This window comes from Cibotium barometz, chromosome 16, assembly GCF_041138505.1.
Source record: "Cibotium barometz isolate CiBa-2024 chromosome 16, ASM4113850v1, whole genome shotgun sequence".
NCBI lineage: Eukaryota > Viridiplantae > Streptophyta > Polypodiopsida > Cyatheales > Cibotiaceae > Cibotium > Cibotium barometz.
Genome location: NC_141061.1, coordinates 59,812,254 through 59,823,622, shown reverse-complemented (window position 1 = coordinate 59,823,622; position 11,369 = coordinate 59,812,254). Strand labels below are relative to the sequence as shown.

Here is an 11,369-nt window from a genome sequence, read left to right as displayed (position 1 = left end):
GAGCAAGTTGGCAAATAGAGCACTGACGGAGACACATGGAGAGAGAGAGCAGGTTGTGCCACACAAAGCAGAGAGAGAGAGAGAGAGAGAGAGAGAGAGAGAGAGAGAGAGAGAGAGAGAGAGAGAGAGAGAGAGGCCGCCCCGTCCTCCCACCATCGCGTAGACAGAGAGAGACAAAGCATTGACGGAGACAGAGGGACAAAGAGAGAGCATCCATTGATAGAGAGAACAGCTCGCCACATAGGACAACTAGAACCCTCAAGAATCCTCCTCTGACAAGACCCTAAAAGAATATCACATAACTAGGTTCCAGCGAACTAATTAATTGAAAACAAAAATTTGGCACCCGCGTAGTCCGACCTTTTACAGCACAAAAATATAATATTGGCACTCCGTCATTACCTTTTTTATGAATCGTGCGTTGGAGGGTGTAAACCGCACACACATGCCGTGGAGAGTCAGAGGTTGGAGAGGGTGGCTCTAGGCACGAAGTGGGGAAAGCACAGCGTGGTGATCACCATTTGCAAGCGTAATTCTCGCCAGAGCTACCCTTGATCTGTTGGTGGGCGTCTCGGCTGTGTGCAACGATGTCCTATGACGATGGGGAGTCGTTCGAGCATACACTGCTGGTGGTGAGGGAGGTGTCAGCATACAAGATCCCGCCCAGGAGCACAAGCGGAGGGTACAAATGCGGGGAGTGGCTGCAGTCCGACAAAATCTGGACCGGCAGGCTTCGTGTGGTGTCGGTGGGAGAGCTTTGCGAGATCCGCCTCGAAGACGCCAACACGGGAGAGCTCTTCGCCGCCTGCCATGTCCACCCTGGCAAGCGTGACATCAGTGTGGAACCGGCCACGGACTCCTCCCGCTACTTCGTCCTCCGCATCGATGATGGGCGGGGCAAGCATGCCTTCATCGGGTTAGGCTTCGCAGAGCGCAATGAAGCGTTCGATTTCAATGTCGCTCTCTCGGATCACGAGAAGCACGCCTTCCACAAGGACAGAGAGGACGCCCACGAGGACACCCCTCATGAATCTCTTCCTTCCCTAGACCTCCGCCTTAAGGTATGCATGCTTCCATTCACTCAGCTAGGTTTCTTTATCCTCAGTCAAAATGCCTCTTTTTTGGGGATTAGTTTGTTCTTTCATTTAATTAAAAAAAACTTTTAATTTGGATCTTATCATACGAATTGACATAGTTAATACCATAGAGACTTGTCAGCGGACGTGACTAAGGGCCCAAGTTAGATCGATCTATTCCTCATGAGCGGTTACTGACTAGATTTATCGAGGATTAGCTGAGCGATCAACCAGCTGGACAGTGGGTAGCCAAGTGCCCATGGTCAGGACAGCCTTTTGGCACCTCTATCATAGTCGTGGAAATGTCCAACTGGCCAATCAGCAGAAGCCAGCATACCAGCCCTGAAGTTACCTATAAATTGGCAGGTCAAGGGTCGTTCAAAAGTATGGGAGATAGGGTTTGCAGGTCAGAGTCTCAGGCACAACAAAGACATCTCATCAGCAATTTGCATAGTCTTGCACAGACAGATCTCAGTTTATAATATGTGACATCATTGTATATATTCCAGTAGTTTAGGTCTCACTCTGGTCTTCTTTATTGAGTTTTGTGTTTTGATTATGCAGGAGGTTTTCGTTAATCAGCGTAATGAACACTAATTTTCATAATCCAGACCAGCTTCCATGTCCATTTACATTGGTATCAGAGCATCTGGTGGCTTAATGCAAGGGTGTTGTGTTAGGTTATCTTTGGTGCATTTGTTTTTTGCAGAGGTGCATTAGAGTTTGCAGGGCAGCCAAGATTTCACTAGGTCTTGTGAGTTAGGGTTTCTTGTAGCCGAGTCAAGCACAAGTCTAGTGTTCGAGTCAAAATTTTGTGCCGTTTGGTAGCTGAAGGATGTAGTCAATGCACGGCATCAGGAACTTGCTCTTGATTGTGAGCTTATTGAGCGCATGGTAGTCAACACATAATAACAACGAACCGTCTCTCTTCCGGATGAACAGGATCAGTGCTGCGAAGGGCAACCATGGACACCGATGTTTCATTTTCTTCAGGCAGGGAGGAGGTTGGAGGACTCTCCGCAACAGATACTCGGGAGTGGATTCTAGACAGTGGTGCTTCCAGGCACATGACTCCTTCCCGTTCGGCTTTACAGGATCTCTGCAAGTATTCTAGTCACATTCTTACTAGGGATACATCCACTATCCCAGTTCATAGTGAGGGTAGGTTGGAGATAGTCCTCGATGACAGAGGGGGGAAGCATTCCTCCCTGGTGTTGTATGTTCCGTCACTTGGTTTTCATCTGTTGTCAGTGCATCAGGTTTGCAAGACTGGCGTACGGGTGGAGTTTGATGAGCATTTTGTTGCTCTTCGGGACAAGGCAACAAGCTAGGTAGTTTGGGAAGGCGGAGTGGAGAATGGAGTTTAGAAGCTTTCAGCACTCTCTCTCCCAGGTCCTCAGTTTTGTGATGAGTGGCAGTCTGGTAATGGCCACTTAAGTGCGAGACGTTGCAGGTGTAGGCTTTCCGGGAACAGATGGAAGATAGCTTGCCAGTTGATGGCAGCAGTTGGCAGGAACTTTCCAGTACTGATATTGGTGGTTCTTGTGTTCGTCAGTCAGAGGAAATTAAACAAGTAACTTATGCTCTGATGTCTTGTAGTATTCGGGACAAAGAAACTCCTGTAGATGAGGATGTTCTTTCCATGGGGACCTCTTGGAAAGCCAGGCAGGTGGCAATTGATTACTTGCAGAAGGAGGTGGATTCTCTAGGCTTTGTGGTTTCGGTTTCAGAGAGGGTGGTTTACAGGTATCAGAAGGCCTTGTGTGGTCTTCAGCAGGTTCCAGGACTTGGCTTCTGAAACCGGCCTTCAGTAACTTGACGGGCGGTGAACACACACTTAATCACACTTTAATCACACTTTAATCACTTTATGAACTGGAATAATAAATTTGGAAGAAAAATAAAATATTTAAGTGGAGCTAGAGTGCTCTCGCACAAGAGACCAATTGGCCCCAAAGCGTGGCGCCCCCGCAGGTATTTATTTATAATTCAAAGTCAGCGTAGTCCTTGCACAACTCCCGAGAAGATTCCTCCTTGATCCACGAGGAGGAGATCTCCTACTAGCTTTCACCCAAGATGTGTTGTGTTGAAACAAGAGCCTTGGCCCCCTTTTTATACAAGTTTGGGAGAAAAGCTATGCTTTTTCCCTTAGAAAAAAAAAACTACTACAAGAGCTTTTATAAAAAGAAAGAACTCTTCGAATAGCTTTTCCTCTAAAAAAAAAAAAAAAAAAAAACACAGCGATTAGCGTTTTTCGAAAATCCACGCTTCGCTTTTCTCTTGCGCGTTTGAGCTGCTCGGTGCTTTTTTTTTTCTCTCCGGTGCTTTTTTTTGCTGCTCGTCGCCTTGCGTTTAGCTGCTGCTCGGCGCCTTCGTTTCGCTTCTCTCCTTCGCTTGTACGCTTGCCCGCCTATGTGGCAGCCAGCCGCCATGTGCACCTGCAGAAGCAGCCAGCCTTCGCTTCACTTGTGCGCTTGTAGGACTGCTTGCTACAGGCTGCCTATGACAAGTGGCAGCGCTTGCAGCCAGCTGTCTACAAGGCAGTGCCTGCAGCCAGCCGACTCACATGCAGCCAGCCGACTCACTTGCAGGCAGCCACACGTGCCTGTGCCTGCCACGTCAGCTGTAGTCCACGTGTGCCACGTTAGCTTTATTGTGTCAGCTGCCACATCACCTGCACCTGTGCCACGTGGCAATGCCACGTCAGCTGCTGACTTGGCTGACCCACAAGATGCCTCAGCTGTTGCTCCTGCAACAAGTTAGGAGAAAGACCAAAAAAATATGCACATTAACAAACATATGATCATGCACACACATGAACACACACACACCAAACATGTATCTGAATCCACACATGTATAGACTTACACATGCATTTACTTGATTAAACATGATTAGTGAATGCTTAAACATGCTTACAACATAATTAACAATGCTTAAGATAGAGGTAAAATACTCAGTCCTGGAACATACTCTCCTCTTAAAACAAAGCAATCATCCTCGATTGTTCGTTCAAAGGATCTGCCAACTGAAACAGAACCTAAGAGAGCAACGAGAATGCCATGTCCTGCCAACTGAAACAGAACATCGGAATACATAAATCAAGAGAATCCACCTCGTGAGTAGTCATGTCCCGCTGGATGCTTTACCTGCTCCGCTCATGGCCATCCCATAGGACCCACGATCAGTAGTACATCATGAACATGAGTAAACATTGATGCATATCAAACGAAAGTCTAGAATAGGCATCCCATTCTCTAAAGATATTCGTATATCCATGAATCAAACCATGTGACTAGTACACACATATAGAAATCCCATAGGCAGATATACTGTCAGGTCAGTATCTCGGGTGTGTTGATAAGAACACCAAGCGACTTCCAGATCTCATCCAAATGAACTCTGTGACAAAGGAGCGGAGTCACCCCCCTCTTGGGTAACAGGCAGTACTCCAGAATCCATAGTTGAACCTGTTGAAGCACTTTGTAAGGTAGGCTCCAAACCAAAAGCCTCAAGGTAAAGTTGTAGTATCCTCCGTGGATCTGCCAAGTCACCCTCTTCCATCCACTTCGAATCCATAGGTGAATAGTTCACAAACTTCACCAGATATCGACGTGAAGCTTTCCCTCCGACTTTTCTTTCTTTATGTGCCAAAATTTGTTCCGGTTGAAGAATCTCATCAAGTTCTTCTACCTCTGGTTGCGGCTCATCAACCTGCTCTGTAGGCATTGCACCTTTGAAAGGTCTAAGAAGACTCACATGGAATGCATTATGAATCTTCCAAAGATCTGGTAACTGAAGACGATAGGAAACATCACTCATCTTCTCAATCACCTGAAAAGGCCCATAGTACCGCATACTCAATTTAGGATATAAGCTCTGTTTATCCTTCATTTTCTTGAGTCTAGCCTTCTTAAATCTCAAAAGCACCCAATCATCCAAATCAAAAACCAATGATCGACGGTGAAGGTTTGCTGCTTTCCTGTGTTTCTCTTGAGTCCTTTGAAGAGCCACTTTGACTTTTTTGTAAGCCTCATCTATATTCTCCACAAAACGATCTGCCTCGAAGATCTTATCTTTTGTATGCAGGATCGGAGGTACTTTCTTCCCGCCTTCCACAATCTCGAAAGGTGCCTTACCTGTCGAAGTGTGAATGGTGTTGTTGTAAGCAAACTCCACCAAAGGAAGATACTTTTTCCACTGTTCCTTATGATCCGAAACATAACACTTTAGAAGGTCCAATACAACTGAGTTGGCAATTTCCGATTGCCCATTAGTTTGTGGATGAAAAGACGACGAGAACTTCAACGAAGTCTTCATGTTCTCGAACAATGCTCTCCAAAATAAACTTGTCATTCGAGGATCTCGGTCACTCACAATAGATGTGGGCATCCCATGGTATTTGAAGATATTCATCAAAAATATTCTCACCATTTGCTCTGCATTAATCTTCTTCCTAACTGGAATGAAATGAGCCTGCTTGCTGAAACGATCTATCCCCCTTCTCTCTCTATTTTTTGCACATCTCCTTTCAGTTTGTGCGTTAATTCTGTCGTGAAAAGAGTGCTGATTTCTGAGTTTTGAAGTACCGATCCTTCTCCGAAGCTTCCGCATATTACAGTGGTATCAGAGCCTACTTCAAGGACAAAGATTCAGCAAAGAAAACAAGAAAATTTTCTCGCTTGTGTGGTTGGTTTTTAGACACCGGTGGACTACCCCTTTCGGAGTGACTCTTGTCCCTCGAAGGACGGTTGGTTTTTAGCCTCCGGAAGTCTCCCACACAGATAGTGGATGGTCAGATTGCGTTCCGGAAAGGAATTGCATTTTCCCGCTATGGCGAGCTTCGGCGACGAGAGAGAACCAGAACCATGGGACCAGAGTGCACCAGGCAGCCCAGCTAGGGCACCAGGCTTGAGTGTCACTGACATGTTCCAGCAGATGATGCGAGCAATCGCAGACCAGACAACCAAGTTGGATGAGCAGAAGGCACGGATCTTGGCTCTGGAGGAGCGTTCTCGCTCTCCAGCGTCGCGTTTTCCATCTTCTCCTCCCTCTCCTTCCGTATCCGAGATACCAGATCCTCGTCACAGGGACCCTCTCACAGGGTCACAGTTGCAGATGCGTGCATTGAGAAGACGACGCCATGCGACGCGTGGAACACGAGCGTTACCTCAGAGCTTTGGACGCCAGATTGACACCGGCGGCGCCCTCGAATCATTTTCCCGAGAAAATGAATTTCAGTAAGTATAATGGTAAACTCGATCCCACAACTCTTTATTCATGGTTGCATCAATTTGAAGCTTACTTTGCCGCACTTAGGAAAACAGATACTGACAAAGTGATCTTAGCTAGTTGGTACTTGGAAGGTGAGGCCATTCCTTGGTGGACTCAGTGGGCTCATGCCCACACCAGAGCAGGTATGGCAGCTTATGGGTGGGACGAATTCGTCCGCGACCTTAAGCAGCGGTTTCTACCGTCCCACTATCTTGAGCGACTCGAAGACGAGTTCAGGGGAGCGCGTTAGAACGCGCAACCAGTCCTTCAGTTTGCCAATAAAATTTCGACCTTGTGTATCTGATACGGACGCTTCATCCGCCCCAGCGTGTCGCCATTTGCAGCATCGATCTTGTTTGTCAAGAAGAAAGATGGGTCTTCTCGGTTGTGTGGTGTCGATTATCGTGCACTCAACAAGCTGACTATCAAGAGCAGATTCTCGATGCCTCGAATTGACTATATTCTCGAGAGACTGAATGGAGCTAAGGTGTTCTCCAAACTGGATTTAAAGAGTGGATACCACCAGGTACGGATTGTAGAGGGGGACATCCCCAAAACAGTCTTCCGTACGGAACGGGCCCACTATGAATTTGTGGTCATGCCATTTGGTTTGACGAACGCCCCAGCTACATTTAACCGCATGATGATGCGTGTTTTCCGGGAGTTGATTGGAGAGTGTGTGTTCATATTTTTGGACGACATACTCATATTTTCAGCTACAGTTGAGCAGCATGACATTGATGTGGAGAAAGTCCTTAAGTTGCTGGAAAGCAACGAGCTCTACGTCAATGAAAAGAAGTCAGAATTTTATCTGTTCCAGGTACATTACTTGGGATATATAATTAGTGCTGAAGGCATTCGACTGGATCCGGCTAAAGTGGCCGAGATTGTTAACTGGGAAGTACCACAGACAGCTTATGACATTAGATCATTTGTGGGTATATGCCAGGCATATTCCACCCACATTGACAAGTTTTCCGACCTCTCGGCAGACCTCACCGATATGCTTAAGGGAGTAAAAACAAGAAGGCAAAAGATTCGAATGACTCCACGAGTGTTGGAGGCATTCTAGAACCTCAAGGTGGCTTTGTCAGAAGCGCCTTGTTTAGCCTTTGCTGTAATATGCGGAAGCTTCGGAGAAGGATCGGTACTTCAAAACTCAGAAATCAGCACTCTCTTCGCGACGGAATTAACGCACAAACTGAAAGGAGATGTGCAGAAAATAGAGAGAGAAAGGGGAGATGGAGAGGACACAGTATTGGGTCCCAATTACCCTCTGTAGGGCCCCCACCACGGATGGTGTATTTGCTTTATTAGAATGATGTAAATCTGAAAACAAATACAGAAACTTGACCTTTTCTTGGCTGGAAAACCTGCCCTTGACCTTCAATCCTTCACCCCTTTGCGTTAGCAACCTCTTGGCTGTCCTGGCCCTTGTTTGCTTGATGCACTTGGTGAATTATGAGATGACTTCAATGATTATTGGCTGGAGTATTTATACTCCCTTTATCATCCAGACGGCCAGCTTCATGAAGCCCCACGACTAGATCTTTTTCAGTAAAATGCTTTCACACTATATAAAATGCTGGCCATTCTGCGCATGCCTTCTGGGACAGCACCAGGCTGCTGGGCACATCTGCGCATGGGTGTGGGACTGCCTCTACACCTGGCCGACGTGCTGGGTAGGGTTTCTAACCCTGTCGGCTGCCTGTCCAGCAGCATTAAAGCTGGACGACAGCCCTTCCAGCCCATGCCATGGCTGGTGGGCACAGCTTGGGCCCTCCTGGCCCCTTGGGGGTGGTTCTACACCTCCCCCATGCCCACACTAAGGGTGCAACTCTTCGCACTGGGGTAGCCCTATGGGCTGGCCCCATCTCTACATGCAAACCTACATGCCCACAGAGGTCTGGCATCCAGTTGCAAACTAGATACACAGAACATCTGACATCATTCCAGAGGGAGACTCGCAGCGCGGACTGGCACTGATTCCTGTGCAGGACAGTGCACACCTGACCTTGGACTCATGTGCAGGACAATGCACACCTGACCTCGGACGACTGAGATGGATCCCTGGCTGACTCGTCCCGGACTGGGCTCACATGGGACCAGTTCACCATCCCAGGTCCTGCACCTTCTGTACAGAAATGTCTACGTGGCATCCAAGTGCGGGATGCACGTGACATCCCCTTCTCCTTAACTTGACAGAAGCTGCATAGCCTCCAAATAATCCGTCAATAATGCCGGATAGTCTTCGAAAAATTCTTTGTCGAGCCATACCGCTTCATGAGTTCCTCGGTCCTGAAACTTCGTGAGAAACTGTCGTAGTCTTCGGCCTGAGCCATGCTTGAAACGGTGCAGAAGGATCTGTTCTGGAACCATTACTTCTGCTTCATCAATAATGTCTGGTTCCGCTTCGTCTTTGACCTCTGAAGGGGGTGGACTTGCATATGGCTTTAACCAACTGACATGAAATACATCGTGCATAGTCCAACTCGGAGGTAGCTTTAACTGCATAGACACCTCATTAATCTTTTTCCAGATGGGAAATGGTCCGAAGCTCCTGAAAGACAACTTTGGGCATCGCTTGCCCACCTGCTTCAATCTTTGCTTCATAATCCGAAGATACACCCAATCCCCTTCCGAAAACTTCATGTCTCTTCGGTCTTTCGAGTGTAGGCCTCTTGCGCTTTAGCCAATCTGTCTTTAACGGACTCTAGGATCTCCTGGTAAGACTCCGTCACTCTGTTCGCCTCCGGTACTGAAGACGAAGTCCTGGTTAACAACGACTGGAAAGGCCTTCCAAACGCTGCCTCATATGGAGTCCTGCCAATAGCTGAAGAAAAAGAGTCATTCAAAACAGCTTGAACTAAAGGCAAAAACGATTCCCACTTACCTTGCTGATCGTGGACATAACACTTCAGCACATCAAAGGCCAACTGGTTGTATATCTCTGTCTGGCCATCTGTCTGCGGGTGGAATGCACTGGAAAAATTCAACTTAGTACCAAAATTATCAAACAATGCCCTCCAAAAATGACTAGTAAACTTGGCATCTCGGTCTGACACTATGGTCCTAGGAATCCCACCAATCGGGTACCAATGCCGAATGAATAGCTGGGCAACATTCTCGGCGGTCACATTGGCCCTGCAAGGAATAAGCATAACAAATTTGCTGAACCTATCAACAATAGTTGAACACTGTGTATTACGCTTACTCGGACTGGGAGGCAGATTTGTGACAAAGTCCATCGAAATGTCCTGGAAAGGACCCTCAGGAATTGGCAAAGGCTGTAACAACCCTATCTTCTTTCCACGAGGAGCTTTCACCTTTTGACAAATGTCACAGCGTTGTACATATGTAAACACATCACGCCTCATCTTTGGCCAATAGTATTGCCGTTCTAATTTCTCCAAAGTCGAATTCATGCCCCTATGACCACCTGTAATGGCGTCATGGGCATCATGGAGAAGAGCTGCCTTGAATGATTTCATGACACAGAGTCGGCCTTTGTAGAAAAGCCAACCATCGCGTATCAGAAAATGGCATGGTCCTGTGGCATCCAATGCATGTTCCCACTGTGTATCGAATTCCTCGGAATCCGCGTACGTGTGCTTCATGTCTTCTAGTCCTGTACCAACAAGGTCAAGTCTAGTGGTCTGAATCGCAGATACTTGTCCCTTCCTGCTCAAAGCATCGGTCACTGGATTGGCCTTTCCTGGAAGGTACTCAATCATACCACCGAACTGCTGGAATATCTGACTCCAGCGGTGTTGTCGATCACTCCACTGTGCACTTGGCATCGTCTGAATCCAACGCAATGCCTGATGGTCAGTGCGAACCTCGAAGTCACGGCCATACAGGAAGTGTTTCCAATGTTTCAAGGCCTGTATAACTGCTAGGAGTTCACGATCATAGACTGAGTAGTTCTTTTCGGCAGGCAGTAACTTACGAGACATGTAAGCTACCGGATGACCATTCTGTTGCAATACACCTCCAATTGCGATGTTACTCGCATCGGTGATCACTTGAAATGGTTCGTCCCACGAGGCAAGGGCTAAACAAGGCACTTCTGACAAAGCCACCTTGAGGTTCTGGAATGCCTCCAACGCTCGTGGAGTCATTCGAATCTTTTGCCTCCTTGTTTTCACTCCCTTTAGCAGATCGGTGAGGTCTGCCGAGAGATCAGAAAACTTGTCAATGTGGTGGAATATGCCTGGCATATACCCACAAATGATCTAATGTCATAAGCGGTCTGAGGTACTTCCCAGTTAACAATCTCGGCCACTTTAGCCGGATCAAGTCGAATGCCTTCGGCACTAATTATATATCCCAAGTAATGTACCTGGAACAGATAAAATTCTAACTTCTTTTCATTGACATAGAGCTCGTTGCTCTCCAGCAACTTAAGGACTTTCTCCACATCAATGTCATTCTGCTCAACTGTAGCTGAAAATATGAGTATGTCGTCCAGAAATATGAACACACACACTCCAATCAACTCCCGGAAAATACGCATCATCATGCGGTTAAATGTAGCTGGGGCGTTCGTCAATCCAAATGGCATAACCACAAATTCATAGTGGGCCCGTTCTGTACGGAATGCTGTCTTGGGGATGTCCCCCTCTACAATCCGTACCTGGTGGTACCCACTCTTTAAATCCAGTTTGGAGAACACCTTAGCTCCATTCAGCCTCTCGAGAATATAGTCAATTCGAGGCATCGAGAATCTGCTCTTGATAGTCAGCTTGTTGAGTGCACGATAATCGACACACAACCGAGAAGACCCATCTTTCTTCTTGACAAATAAGATCGGTGCTGCAAATGGCGACACGTTGGGGCGGATGAAGCTAGCTTGCAACAATTCTTGGAGTTGGCGGTCCAACTCCGATTCCATTGCCTTAGAAAGGCGATACGGAAACTTGCTCGGGGGTTCTGAGCCTGGGAGGAGGTCAATCTTGTGATCCTCCGGTCTGGACGGGGGAAGCTGGGGAGGGAGACTGTCCCGAAGAAAAATCTTCT

General features: G+C 47.3%; 1 protein-coding gene across 2 annotated transcripts in view; it reads left to right on the top strand.

Annotated features, from left to right (window-relative positions):
• The first annotated feature begins 402 nt into the window (after positions 1-402).
• Positions 403-11,369, top strand: part of LOC147630804 (uncharacterized protein At1g03900-like) — a 42,960-nt gene continuing 31,993 nt past the window's right edge. The window contains exon 1 of one of the 2 annotated variants that reach the window (XM_086810791.1): positions 403-1,061. In XM_086810791.1, the coding sequence (XP_086666917.1) occupies positions 588-1,061 (474 nt within the window). In that variant the 5' untranslated portion in view covers positions 403-587. The remainder of the gene's footprint in view (positions 1,062-11,369) is intronic. The other variant, XM_086810790.1, reaches the window with a different exon arrangement.